Here is a 26,989-nt window from a genome sequence, read left to right as displayed (position 1 = left end):
AACCCCACCCCTGCCCCCACTACCCCCCTCCCCCACCTTAAAAAAATTGCATCTTCCTGACTTGTATCAGAGATCCCTTTAATAGGTAGAGGGTTTTAGCTTTGTTTTTCTCACAGAATAACAGCTTTTTCTATACACATTTCAAGCCCTTTGTTTTCCTTTTATTTAGCTTTATTATATATATATATATTTTAATGCCTTGAATGAATGTGTATGTAAGCTTCAAACACCCAGAAACTGTGTTTTTGGCAGTCTAAGAATAACAACACATATCCTTCATCTGTTCATTTTCGGAAAAACAAAAATCTCAGCTTTAGCTTTTCTGAGACCACCTCACAAAACGTAAGCTTAGAAAAACACAACTGCTTTTCTTGTTTTTCCAACTTTCTAAAGTGCTTATAACTTCTCGAATTGCTTTCCCAAAGCACTTATTTCAAGTGGGGTTTTTTCTCCTTCTGAATCTCTGTCTCGTCGAAGAACAACACCCACCTCCCCTTTTCTTTGTTTTCTTGCAGAATTTGCTTCCACAGCTACAATTAGTGTTTCTTGAGAGCAAAAAACAGTTTCTTTTTGGGTTGATTTGTCATTCTTCTGTACAAATGGATACTTCACACCAAGATTCAACTGTTAAAAACGTGCTCAGGAATCTCTGTCGCTGTTATGGATGGTCTTATGGTGTTTTCTGGAGTTTTGACCAGGCAAATTCCCTGTATGACTCCCTAAATCTCTATCACACACACATAGATACAAAAGAGTTCAATATATACATGTATCTATATACTGTCTATGATTACAAAACATCAGCTTTGAATTTGTTTACTTGGGTACATATATCTATATCTATATATATATGTATGTATGTATGTGTACACTGGTTCTTGGCCTATTTTGTGTCTATGTTTTAATCTTCCTGTTAATCTTGTATTTTACTTTCCTGGGTGGGTTGACCATCCATTCCAAGAACATATATTTTTCTGCATACTATCTGTTTCTCTATTAGTATTCCTATGATGTAAAATGCATTTTCTTTATTCTGATATGAAAATAATTTGTTGATATTCAATTCTTATGGAAATGGGTATCAAGAAAATGACAAGATTACATTTTTCTTTCAATTTAGCCTGGTTTGGGGGTGAGATCTTGTCAGCATCATCACATAATTTGGGCAAATTTAGTAAATCCTTACATTAATTCCACCATCAGAATATTCCCATACTTGATTGTTCATAAATTCAAAAATTCTAAAATCATCTGATTCAAATTGTGTATCTTTTTAGATCACTTGGGTATTCATTAAACCTGTTTCTCTGATCTGTTTTCTGTTATTTCTTTATGTACCTTTTCTTTTGATTTATCTTGTAAAATAACATATGTTGTTTGTTTCCCAGATTGTTGACTATGCAAGATGCTCACTTTGAGGAGGAAATCCAAGGTCTAATTGATGATTTGCTTCTACAAGCCCCAATGTTTGGAGGAGGGTATGCTTATTTCCCCTAATCTTTCTATAACATAATAATTAATTTTCCTTAATTGGGTTTTAATTGAAAATTTCTGAAGTTAATCAATCTTTTAAGTCTAATAATGATTAATAATTTCTTAATTTTTTTAGGTTAATTGGAGAGGCTGCTTTTACTAAGAAACACCTATGGATGTCCTCAGAAGATAATTACATAGCACATAATTCTTCAGGTTCCATCTGGGATATGTTTCGGGTATGTATTAATAAGTTCTTTTTAGCATATACCCAATTTCTTTTCTTATTCATATATGAATTCTAATCAGAATTTCCTTGTTCCGTATGATGAAGTTTTGTTATCTTAACCACAATTTAGTTCAAGTCAATAGTTCATGTAAATCTACCCCATTTAACATTCTTTTTGTATTTTTGTAGGATGATTCGAAATTTTGTAGCCAATTTTCCTCGGGGATAAAGGTACTTGTTTTGGTTTAACTTCAGTTTTAGGATGGTACCACCTTCGTGGTACCTTGTGTGCCCGTTTATGCGACAATGATCTTGGTCCAACGACATGTTTTGATCTTTTGTTAACTTTCATCTTGCAGACAATTGCAGCAATCCCAGTGGAACCACAAGGAGTGGTACAATTTGGGTCCACTAAGAAGGTTAGTAACTTGATACCAATAAGACTTGAACAAATCGAATTCTAGCTTCACAAACAGAACCAAAAGAAGTTCAAGATAGTTTGAGTAGATCTGACGTATTGCTTTTGATGTTTAGATTCTAGAGAGGACGGAATTTATAGATCAAACCAAGAGAATGTTCCATGAAATTGTAAATGGTGATGGGCCAGCAATTTCATCTTCATCAAATGGGTTGTTTGCCTCTTTGATATCATCCGAAGAGGGTTGTCCCTTTTCAGTTGGATCTTCTTCGGCTTTTCCACCACATCCTTTCTCTTTCGGTTCAGAACCTCAAACCTTGTTTCTTGATAATAATCAGTCTACTACACAGTTTGTTGGAGTTGGTAATGATGGTGCTGCACCATGGAGTACTGCTTCTAGTTTGACTTCCTTCAAGGAACCGTTTTTATCAGAATCTAGAGGTCTAGAAACGTGGAACACATTATCTGTGCAATCAAAAAGCCCATTTCCTTCAACAAACACACATCAAGATTTGTTCGATTTACCAACAGATTTTGGAATCCCGGATGAATTCTTCCAAACAGGAGATTTCAATATTGCTCAATGGTACCCTCAGTCTCCAGGCCAAAGTACTGTAACACTAGGCAACCTCACACCAAATGATCATTTGTTATCGCAAGCCACGGGTTTTCTTCCCATCAGTTCTGATGAAGGCGGCAAATCTTTGACTATTTCTGGTATTGATGTTGATCTGTTCGGAAGTTCAGGAGATTTGGGAGACATTGTAACACCTGTTATAAATGAAAACCATTTGGGTTTCGATTCTTACAATTCAGGGCATATCTCAGTGTCAAAGTCAACCAAAAATGTTGATAATCATGACTCTGCTACCCTTGGTCAGAAGAAAGGATTGTTCTCAAATCTTGGGATTAAAGAGCTTTTGGAGGGCATTTCTGCTACTTCTAACACTGCCTCAACTTCTTGCATTGAGGATCAAGTGTCGTCTGCAGCAAAAAGAAGGAAAACGGGAAATTCCGTATGGGAAACGAGTTCGTTACAGCCTGTTGTATATAACAAGAGTCTTAAATCGGAACCTGGTATATGGATGAGTGATGCTTATAGCATGGATGGTTCAAGCACAATCTTGCAAGCTAAGAAGCAAGTAGAATCCCCAAAGCCCACCAAGAAAAAAGCTAAACCAGGGACTCGGCCACGGCCCAAAGACCGCCAGATGATATTGGATCGTATGGCTGAGTTAAGAGAACTGATCCCTAACGGAGAGAAGGTATGCGACTCAATCAGAAATACTAATTCATTAAAGAATCCAAAAAGATTAGGTCTTTGCTAATTCCTTGCTTGATTCTACAGATGAGCATTGACTGTTTGTTGGATCGAACAATAAAGCACATGCTTTTCTTGCAAAGTGTGACAAAACATGCTGACAGAATCAAACAGGCTGATGAACCAAAGGTGATCAAAGTTCTTATCTTTATGTTCATAGTAATCTTGAATGGCTAATTTTCAAACTGTTGGTTTTGACATACTGATTTTTCTCAGCACAATGGTGTCATTCCGAATAATTATTCCAATGATCCAAGCAACAATGGTGTGACATGGGCATGCGAATTGGGAAATCAAACGATGATTTGTCCATTAATAGTGGAGGACCTTAGTACCCCTGGACAAATGCTCATAGAGGTAAAAGAACACTCATAAATGTTTCTGTGTGTAGCTTCTAGAAACTGTATGTTTGTTCGTAGAAATCTTAACCAAATCAAACGTGTTTCTCGTATAGATGCTTTGCGAAGAACATGGGTTCTTTCTTGAGATAGTGGACATAATCCAGGGTTTTGGGTTGACCATCTTGAAGGGAGTCATGGAAGCTCGTGATGAAAAAATATGGGCGCGATTTATAGTTGAAGCCGAGGTAAATTAAAGATTCGTTCAATCAAATATGAAAAAAGAGGGGAAAGTTCGAGTCTTTTTAATGAATTTAAATTGATTTTACAGGCAAAAAGACATGTAACAAGGCATGAGATATTTGCAGCACTTGTACAACTTCTACAAACAATGGGTTCTAACGATAATCATCTTGATAAAAACGTTATGCAAACTGGGACTTCTATACTCAACAATTTCCAACCATCTGGGATACAACTTCCTGTAAGCTTGGCAGACACAGGGTATGGCATGAACTTATAACCTTGTTCTTTAAGAATACCATGAGCATTCACCTGGTACCGACTGTATGTGATTACCGTGATTGGTATTCTGGGACGAAAAAACGAATAGAAAGAAATTAATTTCCTCAAAGGAGCGGCGATTTTTTCCCGGAGTTAGAAAATGAAGCTGTGGATGTGTAATGAATTTGCCCAAATGCAAGGAGGGATTACTTATGCTTTTAGGTTCGTTATTAGTGGCAGCGGCATTTTGGGGTTCTTGATCTTTGTTTCTTGTTTTGATTCTTTAGTGTTTCTTTGTTGGTTTCTTTCCAGCAGTTTTCAAAAAATTAAATGTTCATATTCTGAAACAAACAAGAAAGAACCAATGTAATTTGTAGGCTAACCGCCACCTTATGATTATATTCATCTGGGCTTTGATTTTCGCACCTGTTGTCATTGTATATAACGTTACCAACATTGAAGGTCAAAGTTTGACCTTCGATTACAGTCATCATAAATGCAGAATCAACATATCTGCTAAAGTTTCTAATAGGAAAAACCACATTAACAACCAAGAAATCCAAAACTCACCACAAGGGGATACAGACACTGTAATTCCTCATCTTGAAGATGGGAAGAACACAAACAACCAGAAGCTTGGTCTGCATGCATCCTGTAACACCATAGAGAAACAAGAGCTTAAGGCTGTATGCAGAGCTTAAGGCTGTATGCAGGGCAGAATAATATCGAAAGATCAAAAAGGAGGCGTATGTACCAAACTTACGCACACCAGAAATCAAATCGATCCAAAGTTCGTAACATGTGTGCTGTGTATTTTCCATGTGGTTATTTTTATTACATCTAGTGCTCTAGTGCCACAAATTTCAGCCATCAGAAACAAAAAAGCTAAGTCATAAATATGATATATATGTTGAAATGCAAGATCATACCTACTATGGATGGAGACAGGACAAAGCTCCAAGACCTTATTCAACCTTTTTATTGGTGATATAATGCTTAATAATATATGTTAAGGTGGAACATTTGAAAGAGACATTACTTAAACAAATTCAAGACATGTGAAAAGAAGATGGCTTTTGAGGAAGCTACAAATTTAGTCCTTGGACTCGTACTCAATCAGTAGGTTCGATCCTCTGAGAACCTTTTTGCCATTTCTAACCTCACTTCATTTCATTTTGGTCCTGAGAAATGATGTTTCTTGGTAGTGGCTTCATGATATAGTTTCTAGGATGGAGCTTTATGCAGAAAGCCAAGTTTTTTTTTCCTAAACTTGTCCCTCCCAATTAAAAAACACGCTCCTTCCATCTATGGGAAAACACTACCAAACAAAAACCTTCACAATTTATACAGATAGATTAATCTATACAGACAGTTTTATCTATACAGGACTTAAATGGAAAACCAACCAAACAACCCCTAGTTTGCTACCGTAGTCATTCTTCTCCAAGTACTTTTATCAAAAATCATGTCCTAAAAAATCCTCAATGCCACCATGTCCATCCTCTATTGTTCATCCCGCAACCTTCTCAGCGTTCCCCTCCTCTTCACCCACTCAACCATCGCTCTACTCTTCTCACTATGCCGTCATCGATCTCCTATGAACAACTTCTACGACTCTAGACATTCGCTAACGCTTTCAGCCTCAGGGACCAAAATGATACGAAATTATAAATTTTGGACCAAAAAACCAATCCAGGGATCAATATTGTAGCTTACTCCTTGCTTTTGATAGTTTGGTTTGCCTTTCAAGTTAGTGCTGAAAGGCTAGATAAGTGGTCTTCCCATTCTGTAGTGAAGAGGGTAAACAAACCAATGAATTAAAAAAATTAAAAGGAGACTTACCATCCATGACCTAATTCCTCTTCTTTTCACACAAAACCAAAATGGTTTGTAATTTTATATTGAATAGATCAGATTATATACAATATTGCACCAGAAAAAGTTAGTCATAAAGACAACTTTATGATGCTGTCTTTGTCTATCATAAGAACTTGTTTTCTTTTTTGATGTTCACTTGAGTCAACTCGTATTGTACTCTGAATCGGTAAGATAACTTTCGGCTGCTTGTACCAAAATTTCGACGAAATAAACTCTGTCTAGGACCCAATTAACGCTGTTAACTGCATAATCTATTCAGCACTTAACTTGTAAGATGGAGGTATGTGGATATAGGCAGCTTAATGAGCTTAATGAGACTCACAGCTTATTCGGTCAGATATACATGACTCTTTGGTAGTGGCTTAATGATGCAGAAAGTGGCTTATTCAGTAAGCTTCTGGGGAAGTTTATGCAGAAAGCCAAGTTTTTTCCAAACCTGCATCTCCCAATTCGAAAACACGCTCCTTCCATCTATGAATAAACCTTCCGAATCTATTTAGACAGATTAATCCATAGTACACAGACAACTTTATCCATAAAAGGGCTTATTGGAAAACCAACCAAACAGCACTTAAGAAAGACATGGAGTTGCCAAGATACAAGAAAAGGATCTGCACGGCTGCAGCATTTCAAGAAGTAAAGAAAGCTACAGGTGTACGTGCTAAAGAAACATCCGAGTCCTTAAAACCTGCAAGTGTCCTGAAGAACAAGAAATCTTGGGGTCTATTTGTTCACATCACTTTCAAAGTTTCAATTTTGACTACTACTGTTTGGTATCTATTTGCTAAACTTACATAATCTCCTCTTACACGAAAGGTTAAGATGATTTACATATGATACAGAAAGTATTTAATTAAGAATGTTATGGCTTTACCAATGATTTGGGACAAATTGAAGCTCAACCAATGTAAACCAGCTGCTTATAATATATCTGATCCTTGGAGGAAAATTAACGCTATATATTTAGTGCCTTTACGTAAGGAAACAATATTGGTTTGTAGTGCTTTGTGAGTGTTGAGCATTGTTAAATTAGAGAGAGTTAGTGACATATATATATGTCATGCACCCTATCTTGACCTACCTAACCAGAAAAGATGATGCAAAATGATAATATTTAGCCATAGAGAAAAGCTTCCTCCTTTTTTTAAGTATTTGGTCTATATATAGAAAGTGATCAGCAAAGCTTGTGAATAAATAGGCTGGATTTCAGCAGCATATCTAACACTTGACAGCATTCTCTTCAGGGTCGTGTAGTTCTCCTCCACTGTAACATTCTTTTGTAAAAAATGGCTAACAAGAATGGAGTTCAGTGGAGTATCAGGGTGGGCGATGGATCATTAGTGGTTCTTGAGCCAGAGCACAAGAACCGAGTAATGAGATTATGGGACGGATTGAAGGGTTTGGTGGTGAAGTTTGCGATGAAAGTGTGGAGATTCTTGAAGCAGGCATGGGATTTAGGGGTGGATGACCCTAGAAAAGTCTTCCATTGTCTTAAAGTTGGAGTAGCTTTGATGGTTGTGTCCTTATTTTACTATATGAGACCTTTGTATGATGGTGTTGGCGGCAGTGCCATCTGGGCCGTTATGACTGTTGTTGTCGTCTTTGAATATACTGTCGGTAAGCATTTCAAGAAACCTGATTTCTATCTTTTTTCTTTATCACATTTAGCCAATCTTTGTTTCTATCTCTAATGTGTGTGTATATATTGTAGGTGGAACTCTTTACAAGTGTTTGAACAGAATCTGTGCAACTTTTCTTGCTGGATTTCTTGCACTTGGGATTCATTGGGTTGCTATTCATTCTGGACACCGATTTGAGCCATATATCATGGGGATTTCTCTTTTCATATTAGGTAACATCAAAAAAATCGAATCTTTAAAGTTTTATATCGTCGAATAGGTGTTGGCTGATTGCTAATCAATGATCTATCTTTTTCTTGCAGCTTCTGCTACGACTTTTTCAAGATTTATCCCTGTGGTGAAAGCTAGATTCGACTATGGTTGCACCATCTTCATCCTCACTTACAGTCTGGTATCAGTCTCGGGGTATCGAGTTGAGCATCTATTGAGTGTGGCCCACGAAAGGCTATCGACAATAATCATAGGGACTTGTTTGTGCATTATTACCAGCATGCTTGTTTTTCCTGTTTGGGCTGGCATGGAACTTCACGTTCTGATCCCTCGTAACATGGATAAGCTCTCAAAATCCTTAGAATGTGAGTACTTATGACATATAATACCAATAATATTGTACTCGAATTTGTGCCATTTTTCATCTTTTAGTCATCAATTTTTCCTTACAGGTTGTGTAGCTGACTATTTTGGTGATGGCGATGATGAATCTAAGAAAACATTAAACGGTTACAAATGTGTGCTGAATTCAAAAGCTTCCGAGGAAGCCATGGTATGTAAGGGGCAATGATGGACACACACACACACATATATATAATATATATATGAGTTGTTTATATTTGGTTTTAACATTCTGTATTTTCTGGTACAGGCAAATTTTGCTAGATGGGAGCCTGCACATGGCCGGTTCAATTTCCGGCATCCATGGAAGAATTACCTCAAAGTAGGTGCATCATCGCGCAGTTGTGCGTATTGCATTGAAACACTCACTAGTTGCTTGGATTCCAAGAATCAGGTGAACCCCAATTAATGTTTTATTCAAATTTGTTCGCTTTTCTTCACACAAACTAGAAGAAAAATGTAAACCAAATCTTTAAACGGATGTAAAAGCAGGTCCCGGAATCAATAAAGGATCATCTCAGTTCTGCATGCATGAATCTAAGCTCAAGTTCGTCGAGTGTAATGAAAGAGCTGGCAAAAATTGTAAGTACGATGACAAGATCGGCAACGATAGATATGGCGGTTCAAGAAATGAAGAACGCAGTCCAAGAGCTGCAAAACGACTTACAATCCCTTCCGGATTTGCTGATCCAACCACTTGACAGTCAAGAAGAGTCCACAACTCCAAATTCACCCGACAAAACCGAACTGGTTCAAAGTGAAATTACGGTAATGCCCCTAATGGAAGTGATCCCACTCGTGAGTTTCGCGTCTTTACTGATGGAAACCGCTTCAAGGATAGAAGAAAGCATCGTGAAAGCAGTGGAGGAGTTGGCTGATTCGGCTCAGTTTAAGCAGGCAGAAGATGAAATAAAGCTGAAGCAAAATCCAACCACCAGCAAGATTGCATCTGAGGAAGTATAAATAAAGCGTTGACCGTCTTATTTTTGGCAGAAGTCAACGATAAACAGCCTCTCTGGTCTCTGCTTGCATGGTTCAACAATGGTGATATGATATCTTGATGCATTCAGAAGGCAAAAACTGACCTGGGTTATTCTCTAGCATTTTTACTTCTACTTTTTTGCTTTTTATGGCAACGTACTAAAGACAAGAAGACAATTTATTATATACCCAAGTGACGTCTTGCAGATATATATATATATATATATATATATATATATATATATATAAGTATAATTTGAGTGGAGACAGACTCGACTTGCATCGACTTGGAGATAATCTAATCCACCTCTGGGCTCCTTTGTCGTACCACCTTGTACTTGTTTTCTTTTCTTTAAAGAAAACAAAGTGAATGTTGGCCCGTACACCACTCTTATAAAATATACATTAATCTAACATGTTCCATATATTATTCCATATATTTTCGTATGATATTATATTCGATACAAGATTGTCTATAATTTGTATTTGTTTGGATACTTTTGGTGTCTACGTTATAACAAAATTGACTTTGTAGGACGCCTAGAGGCTAGAATGTCATATCATTCTATTAGAATACTTTGTATAACATAAATTTTTAGAACCAAACTATAAAACGTACTATCTAAAAGCGGAATAATAGGTTTATAAAACGTTTTTAGGCGTTTTAGCAAAAAATTTATGACGCTTTTAAAATAAATCGTCCTACTAGACATTTTTCAAAAACCCTTTTTTCATAGGAAACTTGTGTCTATAGAACATATTTTCAAATAGTGTCGTATAAAACAACTAATACGACACTTTATTCTATAAATTTATTGTAACACTTTTAGATAAAACTCTTTTGGTTTGTTCATATAAAATATTTTATTAGGACACTTACAAAATCTTAATCTGAGTGGATTTCACATATTCTTATGAGGGGATTGAGAAATTGACTCAAATTGTCATTTCATCTATTCAAATTGGTCTCCTGGTTATTTTCTCATGTGTTTACCCAAATATCACTACATTCGCAATAAAGACAAAAAAAAAATCAAATTCAGCCCAGGTATGCAATTGCGACATCTAGGTCTGCAATTACGACGGCTAGGTCCGCGATTGCGACGGTATCACCTGCTAACCTGATGAAATTTGATTTTTCTTTTTTTTAGCCAGGTCCGCAAACGTGGATATCACGGACGTATAGACAATTGGATAAATATTGCGAATTACAGATGTAGATATCATGGACGTAGTAACATTTGGATGAATCCGGAAGAATAATAGCTAGGAGATGGATTTAAATGGGTGGTACAACTATTTTATTTTCATAGGCAATTTGTAGTGGGAAGAACAGGTCCAAAACTTTATTAAGATCCGTCTTATTATCTTTTTGCTAACCACACGATAAGATAAAGAAACATACAAAATACGAACACCGTGAGCTGATTGAGTGGTGATTAATTGATAGTAATGGCGAATGGGATCAAGCTGTAAGGTTTTCCACTTTTGGTCAAGAAAGGGAGTGGATGGGTCGGCCATGGGGTTGTAGGAGTGAAAAGAGTTTTAATCTTTTTTAATTACTACCGTGAAATTGTTGGTTCAACAATGGCGTCATGATAATCATGTTACGATTGAAGCAAAAAACACGTGAATTTTGCATTAAGCATGGTTCTGTCGTCAATGTCGAGCACAATTCCATCCACATTAAAGTACCTTGATCATCGTTTATACTTGTACAATATACCCTCTTATCCATGGCCACAAAACATCAAGCTTTCAGATGGATGGATGATAATAATGGATAAAAAGACAGACCCATCGTTAGATTTCTCAAAAACCCTAAATGATCATTCATAAAGATTCTTAAGTTTCAAAAAATCTGTGTGTATTAAGTATATAGAAACATGGGTGATGATAACAATTCATCCAAAACTTCTGCCAATAAGAAAGAAAGAGTTCGACGATCAAGATTAATCATCAATGGAGTTGCAGGTCTTCTAGGTTTAACATGGAAGATGGTAATGCTCCCGATTACTATAACTGGTGCTAGTGTAGGGTTAATTACCGGGGTAATTGGGTTGGGTTTTTGGGTGGCTGGTGGTGTTTTGTCTTATTCGTTAAGCATTATCGGCGTAATTAGTCCTGGACGTAACCGAGAATCATCGCTGATTCAACCGGCGGTGGCTAGGGCACCGGAAGCCATTGAGAATCGGTTTGGTAAATCTGAACGTAACCAAGCATCATCGGCTATTCCTCCTGTTTCAGTGTCGGAGGCGGCGTCTGGGGCATCGGGAGCCATTGATTTATCGTCGGAATTCGAGAGTTGGAATGGTAAATCTGGAGGCACTCGAGAATCATCGCCGATTCCGCCGGTTTCAGTTTCCGAGGACGCAGCTGGGCCATCGGAAGCCACTGATTTCTTGTCGGACTTCGAGATTCTGTATGGTAAACGGCATCCGAATTTCGTTCCCGACGGTTTTACAGAAGCAGTACAGCGATCGAGGCGTGAGTTTAAGCTTTTGTTTGTGTACTTGCACTCGCCGGAGCATCCTGATACGCCGGAATTCTGTTCGGTGACTCTGTGTTCGGAAATTATATCAGCATTCATAAACGAGAATTTTGTTTCTTGGGGTGATAGTATCAACGCAAATGGAGGACATAAGATGAGCAGAAGCTTGAAGGCTTCTAGGTTTCCTTTCTGGGCGGTGATAATGGCTGCCGCCGGCCAGAGTATTTCTTTACTCCGGCAGGTATCTAATTCTCTGTCTCAACATCTTGAAATCATAACTTGTGTAAATCCCATACCAGTACCAGATATTGTCCACACAACTGGACTCCGTTTTAAAACACCCTAATAAGGAAGTTATCTTCCTTTTTATCATCCTTTAATCGATAATCCATTGTAGTTTGAGGGACCTGCATCACCTGAAGAAATGCTTACAGAGTTGCAGAGTGTTCTTGAAGAGAGTACCCCAGCTTTTGTTGCAGCAAGACTCGACACCGAAGAACATAGAAACAACACACGACTGAGCGAAGAACAAGATGCTGTATTCGAAGCCGATCAAGTTTGTTCTGATCTAACATTGATTTAGCATTTATAAACACACAAATCTGCTTTAATTGCTTCAATTGTTCATACCCATATCAGGCTAAAGATCATCAGCAGAGGGAAGGCGAAAACCAACTAGAAAGAGAAGCTGCATTTGCAAAATCTTTAGGGCCTGAACCTGAAAAAGGACCTGATGTTACTCAGGTATAACAATTAAGATCTGAAACCCATTTCCCTAATGATCATACAGACATTATGTGAACAATTATTTAGTGTTAGTTTTCTCAAATCACTGTTAATAAGAAGATTATAAAGATTTGATCATATAAATCGCAAATGTGGAGATAGCAAAAGGGAAAAGATAAGATTTTTTTGTTGGGATATTAGTCAAGAATCTGATAAAAGATTTTAATGAGTTTGATAATGTGAAGGTGTTGGTGAGATTACCGAATGGAGAGCGAAAAGGAAGGAGGTTTCATTGTACAACTACGTTACAATCTTTATACGACTTTGTGGATTCTTCGGGCTGTTTAGAAGTTGGAAGTTACAATCTTGTAACTTTCTTTCCTCGTGTTGTTTACGGTTCAGATGAACTCTCTTCGACACTAGAAGAACTTGGACTATACCCTCGTGCCAGTCTTTTTGTGGAGCTAAATATGTGAAACTGGCACTTTGTTACTATATCAGTGTGATATCATTTGTTTCTAAACAAAGGGAAAATTCTTTTTGATTCTGATTGAAGATTCGATTTTTCACTTTTTTTATGTAAACAAGATGCTATTAAGTTCATATACAATGCCAAATATGTAATCATTTGTGAAGAAAGCTTGAATTTGGAGTTGTTTGTTTTGACTTAATAATATCATAGTTTATTTAGGGGAGTGCTATTTGATGTCAGAATCAGGTCATTCAAACATTGAGAATGTAAAAAGCATGTATTGATTTTGATGTGTGTGAGGAAAAAATTCATGAATAGGGGTGTATTAAACAATGCATAGGGGTGCATTTAGCCCACCCCTTTATTTATAGCTTATTCATTATGATTATGATGATGACTTAATCGGTTAGTCACATCAAGCTTAATCTATCAATCTATGATAGTTTCAACAACTCTAATTTTAGGTGGAGTGTGTTGGTAATTGTTGTCGTACTTGAAACCATCATCATTGTGAAGCTTCCATGGCAGATGCTTCACTTTGACGTGTTATGAATGGATTTACATACCTTTGCCTATTCTTATCAACTGTTTGTGGTTGGGTCGTGTAAGATTTAAATTAGATTCATGAGATTTACCCAACAATCCTTAAATCAATAAGTAACAAACCAAAAAATTGTTGAGGAAGACTTTGGGAGCTTGTATATAAGAATGGGTAGGGGTGCTCAAAAACCCGACCAACCCGATCAATCCAACCCAACCCAACTCAACACGAAATAACTCAACCCGATGTCTAATCGAGTTGTAAAATTATCAAACCATAGGTATTTGGTTGATATCGGGTTACTATTATTTGAACCCAACCCAACCCGATGAACTCGATATCCTTTTATTTCTTGGATTTAATATGATTGTTGAATTTCTATTAATATGTACATTAGACAATTACATTATCATGTATGCTCTTCATATACATATATTTTCAATCTATTCACATCTTTATATAACTCATTTGTATATATGTTCAGTAAATGTGAACATATATATGTGAATTGAGAAAATTAACTAAATGTGATATACGTTTGAAGTACGGATAAGTTGTATCAAATGGTTGATTATGAAAAAGAAATTGTGAGTATAGAAATAACATATTCTAAATTAGAAGAATATTTTAATGTACCAAGGTATTAACCCGACCAACCCGTACGGGTTGGGTTGGGTTGCACTTTGGTTCGGGTTGGGTTGGGTTAAGATTTTTCAAACCGTAAAAATTAGGTTGGGTTGTTCAAAATGTCTTCAACCCGATCAACCCAACCCATAAACACTCCTAACATATGGGTAAAAATTAGGGCTATATGTAAACATCACTCCTTTCCTGACGGACTGAATAAGCCCTTGATTGACCAATGTAAACATCACTCCTTTCGGATTTGAAAAGAGCCCAATATTTTGGGGACCATTTTGTGATTTTTAGAACTTTTAAGGAAGTTTTGAGCAAGTAAGAGAACCTTGAGGGTGATTTTGTAAAATTGGCTGTTGCTTTTTCTTATATGAAGAATCATAACCGTCCGCTTGTAAGTTGGTCCAGACGATTCTCCCAAGTTCGAAAGTATTTCATCTGAAATCAGTTTCGTCGGTGAATCTGGGTTAGGGTTTTTATTGCATGCGCATTATCGGCCTTTAAATTTTGGTTTGTTGCGATCCCTAATCCCGTCCAATCTCGAGTTTTGATTCAGGTGATAAAGGGGGCTTGAATTCAAGGGATTCCCCCCTGATTCTTGCCCCCTGATTCAGTGGATTTTTATCTTGGATTGGTAAACTTGACAAGAAACAGGAATGATCTACAATGCTTCGACGTTTTTCAAGGATTCAAACGCTTCATTAAGGATGTCTTTTGTTGGAGATTTCTTTAGATTTCAAGCGTCGATTGATTCTTTCTCTGTTGCTTGTGAAGCATTTTATGAACATTGCGAAATCTAGCTAATGTTTCATTGTTTGTTTGTTCTTGAGCTGCTATTATCTTCATTATTGTTCGGATTTGACATCGTTAATTCGCCAGTGGTACCGATGGATTCGGAAGTAAAATCTATTGTATCTGCAAATGGTTCGCATCGAAAATTCCAACGGAAATCGAAGCCAAAACGGCAACCGGAGCCTGATGATACTGACATTGTAGAAATTTGCCCTAACAATCGTTATGTTCGGGTAAGATCTAGTTTAAATGCTTCAATTCCCAATTTTCATTGTAAAAAGTAGTGGAATTTGACCAAAGACTGATTAGTAGAAATTAATGATTGTGTAAACTTTCCCCAAGTACTCCTATGGAACTTGCATTGTTGAATAAAATCTGACGTTAAATTTGCCATGCCAACCAATATATTCTTGTAACAATTACATCGTTATGTATGATTCCTTCAATTTGTAGCAGCATTTGTTGCAAATTGATAAATATGTTTATACATTTGTATTGCAAATTGATAAATATGTTTATACATTTATATTCAAATTATTCATTAGAAATTTATTGAAGTTTAAAAGTTCAATAGTATTTTCCTTATACTTGTTTATTAGCATTCTTTATGTTCCAAAAATGAAAATTAGAGTGTCTAACGAAGTTGCCATGCCAACCCAATTTAGGGGATATTTCCGTTAGTTTTTTCATCAAATCGTGGATGGATAAAACTGACTATATAAGATGGGAAGGTTTTTCACAAAGGAGGAGCGTGTTTTTTTTATTGGGAGGGGCATGTTTGGAAAAGACACGTCTTTTTGCATAAATCTCCTCCTAGAAGCTCACGGGATAAGCCACTTTCTATATCATTACGCCACTACCAAACAGTCATGTATAGTTGACCAAATAAGTTGTAAGTTCCATTAAGCTCATTAAACTGCTAACAAACACTCCCTTATTCTTGTAAAATTGAATCATTATGTATGATTCCCTAAATCTGTAGAAGCATAGTGTTCCAAGAAGGTAATATTTGATAAATTTGTTTGTATATTTATGTTGCAAATTATTCTTTAGGGATTATTATGTTGTACCTTATGGAAGTTTAAAAGTTCAATAGTATCGAAAGAAATATTGTTATTTGTTATGATTTGCTTTATGCTTGTTTATTAACACTTTCCCTGTCCCAAAAATTGCAACATCTGTCTCGAAAATAATAGCTTAATAATTATATTTAACTAGTGAAGAAATGCCCAAATCCCCTTTAACAAGGGCTAAACAGATATGTGGGCTGCAAGCATAATTACTAATTTTAAATAACGATAACAAAGAGTAAAAAAGTAAATGAGCTCACCAAAAAGGGGTAAGCTGTATTTTTCATTTCTGGGGTTGATGAGAACATTGTTTTCTTTCTTTCAGTATAGGGAAGTACTTGGGAGAGGAGCATTCAAGACTGTGTATGATTTCTAGACTTACCTTCTACTTATTATGGAGGATTGGTTTCTGTGGTATCATACTTATATATTATGGTTTCTTTTCTCTTTCTGTATTGATAGATATAAGGGATTTGATGAAGTTGAAGGAATTGAAGTTGCTTGGAACCAAGTGACTCTAGATGATACATTGCAATCACGAGAAGATCTAGAGAGATTGTATTATGAAGTTCACTTACTTAAGACTCTGAAACATGAGAACATAATCAAGTCATATTGCTCTTGGGTGGACGAAAAGGAAAGAACCTTAAACATGATAACAGAATTATTCACTTCAGGGAATTTGAGACAGTAAGTCTTATATGACTCTTTTATTTGAATTTCCCATTTGATAAAGTTGTTTCAACCATGTATGTATTTGGATTTAGATACCGCAAGAAGCATAAGAGTGTTGATCTTAAGGCTATCAAGAACTGGGCCAGGCAGATCCTCGAAGGCTTAGTTTATCTCCACAGTCATGATCCACCTATTATTCATAGAGATTTGAAATGTGACAACATATTTATCAATGGAAATCATGGAGAAGTGAAAATTGGAGATCTAGGATTGGCAACCCTGATGCTACGGCCTACTGCCCAAAGCTTGATTGGTTATCTTCTTGATTATTTTGAAAGAGTCACAGCTTCAATTCATCAGAATCAGACAGCATTGGTAATTGGTTTATTTTATTTCTCTTGCAGGCACTCCTGAGTTCATGGCTCCAGAGCTCTATGATGAGGAATACAATGAACTAGTGGACATATATTCATTTGGAATGTGCATATTAGAGTTAATTACTTGTGAATATCCATATAAGGAATGCAAAAATCATGCACAAATATATAAGAAGGTCACTTCAGTAAGTTCCCCAACCATTAACCATCTTCCTGTAGTTGCTATATATATAGGGTCAGGTTCAGTAGAAAACCGCAAAAAAATGAAAAATTGAGGAACATCTTAGTAACCATTCATCTGTATGGTATGCACATGTGCATACAAGTAATTTGTAAGCAATTTGTTCAGTATGCACACGTGCATAGAAACTAAGAAATGGCTTCAATTACTTGTATGCACATGTGCATACCGTATAGATAAATGGTTACCAAGGTGTTCCTTAGTTTTTCATTTTTTTGGGGTTTTCCCCCGAATTCCCCCCCCCCCCTCTCTCTCTCTCTCTCTATATATATATATATATATATATATTTGATGCATAATCTTATATTTGTTGTGTTTCAGGGAATAAAGCCAGCTGGTCTTGCAAATGTAAAAGATCCACAAGTGAAGCAGTTCATAGAGAAGTGTTTGGTCCCAGCATCTCAAAGGTTATCTGCAGCAGAGCTTCTCAAAGATCCTTTTCTCTCTGCAGAAAGTACAAAGGTATATGAGCCTGTCAAGTGCAACTCGTCAAAGCAGCAAAACTCATCTTCCGGAAGTCCTTGTATTCCAACGGTTGAGATAAAGAGCGTCAATGAAAGAAACCAATTCAGATTGAAAGGCGAGAAGAACAATGATGATTCCATCTTTTTAACCTTGATCATTGCTGATTATAGTGGTGAATTTCATTCTTCAAATGCTTTTAGATCGATATAGAACAGTAGGGTCAAGTTCAATGGAAAACCGCAAAAAAATGAAAAACTAAGGAACACCCTAGTAACCGTTTATCTGTACTGTATGCACATACGCATACAAGTAATTAGTCATGTATGCAAATGTGCATTGAAATCCGGAAACATCCTCAATTACTTTTATGCACATTTGCATAACGTACAGATGAATGGTTAAAGGGTGTTTTTCAGTTTTTCATTTTTGAGGGGTTTTCCCCTAAACCTCACTCTAAAATAATAATGTTAGGAATAATTGCGTTGGCTTGGTAATCAGGTAGCGCGAGGAATATTCGGTTCCCATTTTATCTCAAGTCTGACACTGTACATTCGATAGCTGAAGAGATGGTTGAACAACTGGACTTGTTACACCAAGATGTGGCTTTCATAGCCAAGCTGATTGATGACTTAATCTTGAGGCTTGTACCAACTTGGAAAACTTCATTCGGGAAAGCTACTTGTTCTCAAATGATTCAAAATCCAATGGGAGTTGCAGACATCTGTAACTCATCAGGCCCGTGTCGGAAGAACAAATCTGTAGTTGATAAAAAATTACAGCAAGAATTTAATGGCGAGTACAACAAATGGTGTGGTATGCTCCAAAGGTTGAGAGAAAGCAAAAAAGTTGCTGTGTTTTAGCTGCTGCTGCATTTATTTGGTTTTGGTTTTTATGGTGATTACAGAATTCATTTCTGATGTCATCCATTTGTTTAACCAAGAATTCAGCGATTTGTAGACATGGGCGGCTGTGTGGAATCAGTCATTGGGTCCATTGTCTTCTTCAGTTCCCCATCTTGACATTGATTGCAACAATGTTGTGCCAAAAATACAAGAAGTTCAATAATTTACAAAAAATCCAACTCTACTCCAAAGGATGTAATTCAATTTCCTTTCAAATGTTATGAATGAAATCTATTTCAAATCTTAACGCTCCCTAAAAGTTTAGTTTATATATTTTAATAAAATTTAATTAATTTAATTTAGTTTATATATTTTAATGAATGTTACAGGGGGAGGAGTGGACCATGTGGCTCCACGGCAACACACGCAACACTTGAATTCAGATCGTGACCCCTTCTTCCGCGATTGGTCAATTGGGAGCCATTTAAATTTCTATTTTTTTCGTATTTACAAATTTCCCTTTAAATTTTCATCATTTTTTAAAACGGATATAATTTCTTGAGTAAATTATAGATTTGGTAAAATTATAAATTGTGATTAATGTACCTAAACTCAAAAAATTATGTGTTTATCCCATGTGGTTATCTTTTTTGCATCACTATGGTCCCTCTACCTAACCCTCGTAATAGTAAGCAGCTTAATTTATGGTAGGTTGGGTCTTTTTATAATTTTTTTCTTATGTTTTATTATATTACAAAAATACATTACCTTCTTTTATATTTATATATTACACAGATGAAAGATCGTGTGAGAAGAATAAGAAGAGGTCTACACTTTTGATCACCTTTAATCTCAAATTCATTCATGAGTCACGATCGATACGAGGATTGATCCGGTGCATTTCATTATAGTGGTCATCCAATGATGAATATATCTTCTTACGCTTCTCACCTTAACTCTCATTTTCATTAGAGATACAAATTATGAGAGACTTATATTAATATAAACAAATTAAAAAGTAAAATACAAAAGGTGATTAAATAAATTTAAATCAAAAGAGTGATAACGTACAAAAATCACTATGGACTCGTTTTTTTTTTTTTTAACGTTTTTATTAGCCTCTTATATCTGATTCATTAAGAAATAAGATTATTCAAATTGTTTATTTTTTTTCAATTTTTTAGAGTCACGTATGTCTTATTGTAATCTTATCTGGTAGAAGTAAATCAACCTCTTATTTGTCTTTTATTCTTCTCCAAACCCTCAACAATGACATTTCTCAATCAATTAACTTTAATCGACCGTTTCTCTCAATCGATTCTTACCTAATCGAACCTCATCTCTCTCAATTGATGTACTTTAACAGGATTTAAATGTGTTAAATACTGTTAATGACATGTTTTCGTTTAAATGAATGTTACTTATATAATTTAGATATAAAATTCATAATGATGATGAATAAATATGTGAAATTATATAAATTTATCTATAAATTCAATACTACCGTATTCTGACTGGTAAAACAGATAATTTAAACAAATTCAGACATTTGTCTGTTTACAAAAATAACCAGTCTTAATGATTCAGATTTCAGACTTCAACATTACCTCTTATTAATCAGAAGTAAAATAAGACTTCAGAATTCAACATTTAATAAAAACAAACGCCATCTATATCATTTTTTTCAAAACATATTTCTTAAATAAATTAAATTTAACATATTATAGAAAAAAAAAATTATATCCAAACGATGAAAGAGTACCGAGTCGGTTTTGTTAGCTATAAGGATAAAATTTCAAATGCTAACCGTAAATTTCTATATATGATCTAGATATCAATGAATCGAAATTTATATATATAACTAATTAATATTTTACATTAATTTAAATAGAAGAGTATTCTAACACGTTGGGGAATAAGAAAGTTCAAATTTTATATTCATAACGTCTGACCTAATTAAAGGAAAATAATGGTTTGGGTCCCGCTTCATTTCTTCGTCAAACTGGTAAAAAATACATTCATAAAAAATGTCATCGTAATATATTATTACGTGTCTTTATATTTTTTTTTTAAAACTACATTTACAATAGAATTTAAGTTAAATGAGTTTTATATAACGTAATTAAAGTCATGTTTTTAATGGAGTAGGTTTTGAATACAATTGGCGTCAAAATACATGTTCTTAGTTTTTAATTGAATTTCCTTCTTACGACTTCATTTAAAGGACCTAATCCGTAACTTTTAATAATCACAAGGACCAATAATGTAATTTACTAAAAATGGTAATAAATTTTTGCATGGATAGAGAATATTCAGTTGGTTGATGTGGGCCACGTGTTAATCAACCGCGGTTAACAGAGTTGAAATCACGTTGTTAGGTGGCTCTTTTTATCTTTTTCAAGTATTATTTATTTTTTGTACTAAATATCATATGCATTTTTTCAGATTACAAACCACCAAACTCACCCAAACTTTTCAACCTCACACAAATGGAAGACGAGATCCGAGCTCCACTCATACAACCGGCGAATGACGACGGAGATACTCTTCCGCCGTTGTGCTCCTCCTCCGCGTCGGAGGAGGTGGAGGAGAATTCGCCTATCAAGCAGGTGGCGTTGACCGTACCTACCACTGACGATTCATCGCTTCCTGTTCTCACCTTTCGAATGTGGGTCCTCGGAACCCTTTCCTGCGTCCTCTTGTCTTTCCTCAATCAGTTCTTCTGGTACCGGACTGAACCTCTTAGCATCACCGCCATATCAGCTCAGATCGCCGTCGTTCCGCTCGGCCAACTGATGGCGGCGAAAATCACAGATCGCGTGTTCTTCAAAGGATCGCGTTGGGAGTTCACCATGAACCCAGGGCCTTTCAATGTAAAGGAACATGTATTGATTACGATATTCGCGAACTCGGGAGCAGGCACAGTGTATGCGATTCACGTAGTTACGGGTGTGAAAATATTCTATAAACAACAAATGACATTCTTTGTATCACTCGTCGTTGTTCTTACGACTCAGGTATAGCATATATGATCAATATTCATCGATAAATTTAGTAAATGAATCGACTAACTGGATAATTATTCATGTGTGAATATTAGGTGCTGGGGTTTGGATGGGCTGGGATATTCAGAAGGTATCTAGTGGAGCCAGCAGAGATGTGGTGGCCATCTAATCTTGTTCAGGTCTCTTTGTTCAGGTGACTTAACTTCATTTCAGCCATTCATCAGAGTTTCAGTTTTGCAAGAAAATTAAAAAAGGGAGATTTTTTGGTTGATATATTAAACCAATTAAGTAAAAATATCAGATAATTAAGTCGTGTTTAACGAATCATTTATCTTACCAGATGAATAAAAAATTGTATTCTATAAGAACAATGATAAGTACAAAGAGTTTTACCCGGTAATTAAGGGTGACGACTCTTACTAGATAAATTGTTGCATACGACACCATTTTTATGTCGAGAATTATTTATATTTTCTTGGAAAAGATCGATCATGTGCACCAATGAGTTGACCCAGATTCGTATCTTTATTTTTATTACTCAAATTAATTTTAAGCAACATTTATTTTGTAATTTTTTTTTTCCAATAAAAACGCTGTAACTGAGAGTATCTTATTGATTACTTTTTGACATCGGTGGTCCCCACTTAACTTAACGACGTTAGTTAGCAACCTCTATGAAAGATTTGTAGGTCTTTGAACAAATTATAGGGACCAAAAATACAATCTGCTCTAAAATTTAATGCAATACACATGTTTCTTTTAATTCTTTATTAAAATAAAATACATATTAAATAAAAAAAATTATATTCATTTAAAATCCTTATAAAAATACAGGATAATAGTTTATTTTAGGAACCAAATTTAAAATTTGAAAAATAAGAGAGGAGGAGTGTAATTCGTGTTTATAAAATAAATAAATGTCAATGAAAACCTTACCTACATTTGCAGCAACCCAGATGGAAGACCACATGAAAACTTAAACTGTCAAACATCAAGCATTATAATATTTTTATTTCAAATAAAAGTAGCATATTTAATTTAGAAACCAGATTTATTTTTATTTAACCTGGATATCCAACTCGTTATTCGAGCCGACTAATATCAGAACGACCACCTGCTTTGCAGATAGCTCGGAGTTACCGCATTTGAACTTTCGTGGTCATAAGAGGATTTTTATTCTTTCTTAGATTTGAACCCAAGACCTCCAAGTACTTTTAACCTTTGGAGTCAAACTTAAACCAATTAGGCATCCCTCTTGTGATTGTTTAGAAACCAGATTTAAAATTAAAATATATAAAAAATAGTTTTTATTTGAGATGGAGAAAATTTAGTATTTAAATGTTCAGGAAAAGCACAAATGAACACGTATGATACAAGCAACAAGGAAAGGGAGTGATTATAACCGTAGGTCCTCAACCATATGGCATTAGGGATGTTTCCATATGAGATTAGAAATTATGATTTGTCAACAATTTTGGAGTTTAGTTATGGTTGATGTTACATCTGATTAACTTTTAGATTGAAAATGTACACGTTAAATATTAATATTGATGTGTATAAAAAGAGAATTAATACGTAAGAAATACATTGTTGTAATAAGAAAAAATGAAAGTACAATGTTATAATAAGAAAATTTGTAATAGTAGGTTATTATTTCGGATATTTTACCTTTATAAAAATGACATATTTCCTTTTTTTCTCCTATTAAAAATACGAATATGATATATGATATGTAATATTTGTTTTATAATCTTATACATACTTATCAGAATTCACAACCTCCAAAAATATTGGAACCACTTTTTCATCGTTATCTATTTATTTACTCTGACAGGGCATTGCACGAGAAAGAAAAACGGCCGAAAGGCGGATTGACACGTACCCAATTCTTCCTGATTGCCTTCATTTGTAGTTTCGCTTACTACATTTTCCCCGGCTATATTTTCCAAATGTTAACCTCACTCTCTTGGGTCTGTTGGATCTTTCCCTCGTCAATCATGGCCCAACAAATTGGATCGGGCCTCCATGGAATGGGTATCGGTGCTATTGGGCTCGATTGGTCCAGTATTTCTGCATACCTTGGAAGCCCATTAGCAAGCCCATGGTTTGCCACAGCCAATGTTGCTGCTGGTTTCTTCTTAGTTATGTATGTTGTCACTCCCCTTGCTTATTGGCTCAATCTCTATAATGCCAAAAACTTCCCTTTTTTCTCCGATGGCCTCTTCACCGCCTCCGGCCAAGAATACAACATTACGACCATCATCGACTCCAATTTTCACTTCGATAGTGCCGCTTATCAAAAAGAAGGTCCTTTGTATCTTAGCACATTTTTCGCCATGACTTATGGTGTCGGATTCGCTGCTCTCTCCTCCATGGTTGTTCATGTCTTCCTCTTCCACGGAAGGTAATCAAAACAGATAAAAATCTTATGTCCCTAGATTTCATGTCCCATCCCTGTCCCGTGGTGGGTGGTGGGACAGGGAAGGGTTATGGGATTTAGGGATAACAGATTAAACTTCAAATATAAAATATCCAACAAGATTTTAATTGGATATGGTTGATGTTGTAGTGAGATATGGGAGCAAAGCAAGTCGAGTTTCAAAGAGAGAAAAATGGACATACACACTCGACTAATGAGCAAGTACAGTCAGGTGCCTGAATGGTGGTTTTGGTGTATACTTGTCGTAAACATCAGTCTCACCATATTCGCGTGTGAGTATTACAACGAGCAACTTCAGTTGCCGTGGTGGGGCGTCATTTTAGCTTGTGCCATTGCCATTTTCTTCACTCTTCCCATTGGCATTCTCACTGCCATCACTAACCAGGTAATGTTCGTCTTATTTAGATTACAACAAGGTCGGTTTTATACAACGTCAAATATGTCTAAATGTCATAATAAACTGCTTTATATGACTTAAGTATACAAGACCAAACACTTGTATGTCGTATATCAAAAGGCAAGGCGTTGCAATAAGTTGATAGGAGGCTTTTGGGCGTCATAATATCATGTTGTAACACCTTTATATAGGATGCACAAATTGTTTGGTCATATGACTTTTAAGTCCTATAAAACTGTTTATTAGGACATTTAAAGTCTATTTGTTAGCAACTTAATGGAACTCAAGACTTATTCACTCATCTTGAGTACATGACTGTTTGGTAGTGACTTAATGCTACATAAAATGACTCATTCAGTAAGCTTCTAAGAGCTTTATGCAGAAAGCCAAGACTGTTTCCAAATTTGTCCCTCATAATTAAATAACACGTTCCTTTCATTTATGAAAAAACCTTCTCAATCTATATAGACAAATTGATCTGTATGGACAGTTTTGTCTATACATAACTTAATGGAACCAACCAAAAAGCCCCTTTGACATATTTTCCGATTTTGTTGTAGTGTCACATGTGTTTCTTTTTGCTTTTCTCATAGTAAATTGTACGTGTGTGTGTGCGAATTCAGGCCCCGGGATTGAACATTATCACGGAGTATATAATCGGGTACATATATCCAGGATACCCGGTTGCTAATATGTGCTTCAAAGTGTATGGATATATTAGCATGACACAAGCAATTACTTTCCTTCAAGATTTCAAGCTCGGCCACTACATGAAGATCCCACCGAAAGCTATGTTCATGGCACAGGTAATTTGATCATTTCTGTTCGATATATGTTGGATTAGTATATTACTTTATAACCGATAGGGGTTCTTTTAGAGAGTAATATGATGAGGTTTCACATGTTATTATGTTTATGATTAATATCGTTGTTGCATACAGATTGTGGGAACATTGATAGCGGCTTTAGTTTACTTGTGCACTGCATGGTGGTTAATGGAAACGATTCCAAACATTTGCGACTCGTCATCCGATGTCTGGACTTGCCCTGGTGATCATGTGTTCTACGATGCATCGGTGATATGGGGTTTGATTGGGCCAAGGAAGATCTTTGGAGACCAAGGAACCTACACCATGGTGAACTGGGCTTTTCTTTTAGGAGCAATAGCTCCGGTGCTGGTTTGGTTAGCCCATCGGGCTTTCCCAACACAACATTGGATCACGCTGATCAACATGCCAGTGTTGATCGGTGCGACGGGGAGCATGCCGCCAGCTACATCAGTCAACTACTCGGCTTGGATACTTGTGGGATTTTTATCAGGGTTTGTGATGTTTCGATATAGGCCTGATTTATGGCAACGACATAATTATGTGCTATCGGGGGCGTTGGATGCGGGTCTGGCGTTTATGGGTGTGTTGTTATACCTTTGTTTGGGGTTGGAGAACATTGGTTTGGATTGGTGGGGGAATGAGCTCGATGGCTGCCCCTACGCTTCGTGTCCCACAGCCCCCGGTGTTTTCGTGGACGGTTGCCCTGCATTGCAAATTTGAATCAATGGCATCAAATGATGTATTTATGTGAATCAAATGGTTACAAATCCTTGGTTTTATTTGCTCTCCTCTTCTTTTTTCCTTTGTATCATAACGCAATTTGAAGGGAAAATGTGAATTATTGATTCGATTGTGTAATTAAAAACACCCCCAAATATGTTTCTTATTAATTACTGATTGGTTGTTTAATTATGTTGTTACATCACTCTTATTATGTTCTAATCCAACCAATTTAACCCGCACTTGTTAGATTGGATTGGATTATTTTAACTAGTTAAGATTTTTCAATTCGTTGTAGCTAAATTAGATTGTTCAAACGTTTTCAAACAACTATAATCATGTGAGACCGACCTGTTTCATGGGACCCATGATACCATAAATAACATTGGACTTTCACAACAAAACATTGTAAAAGTAAAAAAAAATATTGAATCTTTACAACAAAAATATTATGAAGATTTAATGTTTTTGTGCTTTCACAACTGGTATCATGTGTCTCACGAAAACATACTGGTGTCACGAGAACCCAACCCACCATAACCCATGGGGCTGTTTGGTTCGTGGAACTTAAAGGATTTCAAGGAAACTAAAATGATCGATTCATTTGTTTGATTCACATATTGAAAATATAGAATTCCTTAAAATTTCATTGAATTTCACAAATTACTGAATTTATCGTGAATCGACATAAGTGAAAAAATTGAATTTCATTCATTTGTATCCAATTTAATCAACACCTCCCATCCCTAACCACCACGACTATGCTACTACCATCACGGTCACGTTTCCCACCCTAATAATAATCCACCACAATACCACTGTTATCACCGTAATAATCATCATTACTACCACCCTAACCCGCCGTGCGACCACCA

At 35.9% G+C, this 26,989-nt stretch overlaps 4 protein-coding genes across 4 annotated transcripts; all 4 read left to right on the top strand.

Annotated features, from left to right (window-relative positions):
* The first annotated feature begins 318 nt into the window (after nucleotides 1-318).
* On the top strand, nucleotides 319-4,710 carry LOC112527886. Its single transcript, XM_025138730.1, has 10 exons — nucleotides 319-709; nucleotides 1,389-1,478; nucleotides 1,610-1,712; nucleotides 1,892-1,933; nucleotides 2,062-2,121; nucleotides 2,237-3,385; nucleotides 3,469-3,570; nucleotides 3,658-3,798; nucleotides 3,896-4,027; nucleotides 4,111-4,710. Exons 1-10 carry the CDS (start codon nucleotides 600-602, stop codon nucleotides 4,300-4,302), a joined length of 2,121 nt encoding a protein of 706 aa, XP_024994498.1. The 5' UTR covers nucleotides 319-599; the 3' UTR covers nucleotides 4,303-4,710.
* Nucleotides 4,711-7,398: 2,688 nt separating this feature from the next.
* LOC112528338 (aluminum-activated malate transporter 10-like) lies at nucleotides 7,399-9,595 on the top strand. Its single transcript, XM_025139349.1, has 6 exons — nucleotides 7,399-7,778; nucleotides 7,873-8,013; nucleotides 8,104-8,376; nucleotides 8,464-8,564; nucleotides 8,664-8,807; nucleotides 8,906-9,595. The coding sequence occupies exons 1-6, from the start codon at nucleotides 7,448-7,450 to the stop codon at nucleotides 9,374-9,376; spliced, it is 1,461 nt and encodes a 486-aa protein (XP_024995117.1). The 5' UTR covers nucleotides 7,399-7,447; the 3' UTR covers nucleotides 9,377-9,595.
* A 1,685-nt stretch (nucleotides 9,596-11,280) lies between these two features.
* LOC112528644 (plant UBX domain-containing protein 10-like) lies at nucleotides 11,281-13,251 on the top strand. Its single transcript, XM_025139666.1, has 4 exons — nucleotides 11,281-12,126; nucleotides 12,283-12,441; nucleotides 12,525-12,629; nucleotides 12,857-13,251. Exons 1-4 carry the CDS (start codon nucleotides 11,281-11,283, stop codon nucleotides 13,085-13,087), a joined length of 1,341 nt encoding a protein of 446 aa, XP_024995434.1. The 3' UTR covers nucleotides 13,088-13,251.
* Nucleotides 13,252-14,683: 1,432 nt separating this feature from the next.
* LOC112527367 (oligopeptide transporter 7-like) lies at nucleotides 14,684-26,274 on the top strand. The gene is made up of 12 exons (XM_025137977.1): nucleotides 14,684-15,285; nucleotides 16,448-16,485; nucleotides 16,585-16,812; nucleotides 16,890-17,110; nucleotides 17,202-17,359; nucleotides 17,737-17,811; nucleotides 21,329-21,739; nucleotides 21,823-21,920; nucleotides 23,562-24,131; nucleotides 24,297-24,552; nucleotides 25,188-25,370; nucleotides 25,506-26,274. The coding sequence occupies exons 1-12, from the start codon at nucleotides 15,064-15,066 to the stop codon at nucleotides 26,112-26,114; spliced, it is 3,069 nt and encodes a 1,022-aa protein (XP_024993745.1). The 5' UTR covers nucleotides 14,684-15,063; the 3' UTR covers nucleotides 26,115-26,274.
* Nucleotides 26,275-26,989: the final 715 nt, after the last annotated feature.

This window comes from Cynara cardunculus, assembly GCF_001531365.2.
Source record: "Cynara cardunculus var. scolymus isolate 2C chromosome LG 15, CcrdV1, whole genome shotgun sequence".
In the NCBI taxonomy this organism is placed as follows: domain Eukaryota; kingdom Viridiplantae; phylum Streptophyta; class Magnoliopsida; order Asterales; family Asteraceae; genus Cynara; species Cynara cardunculus.
The sequence above is the reverse complement of the archived record's forward strand: the minus strand, read 5'-3'. Positions and strand labels throughout refer to the sequence as shown.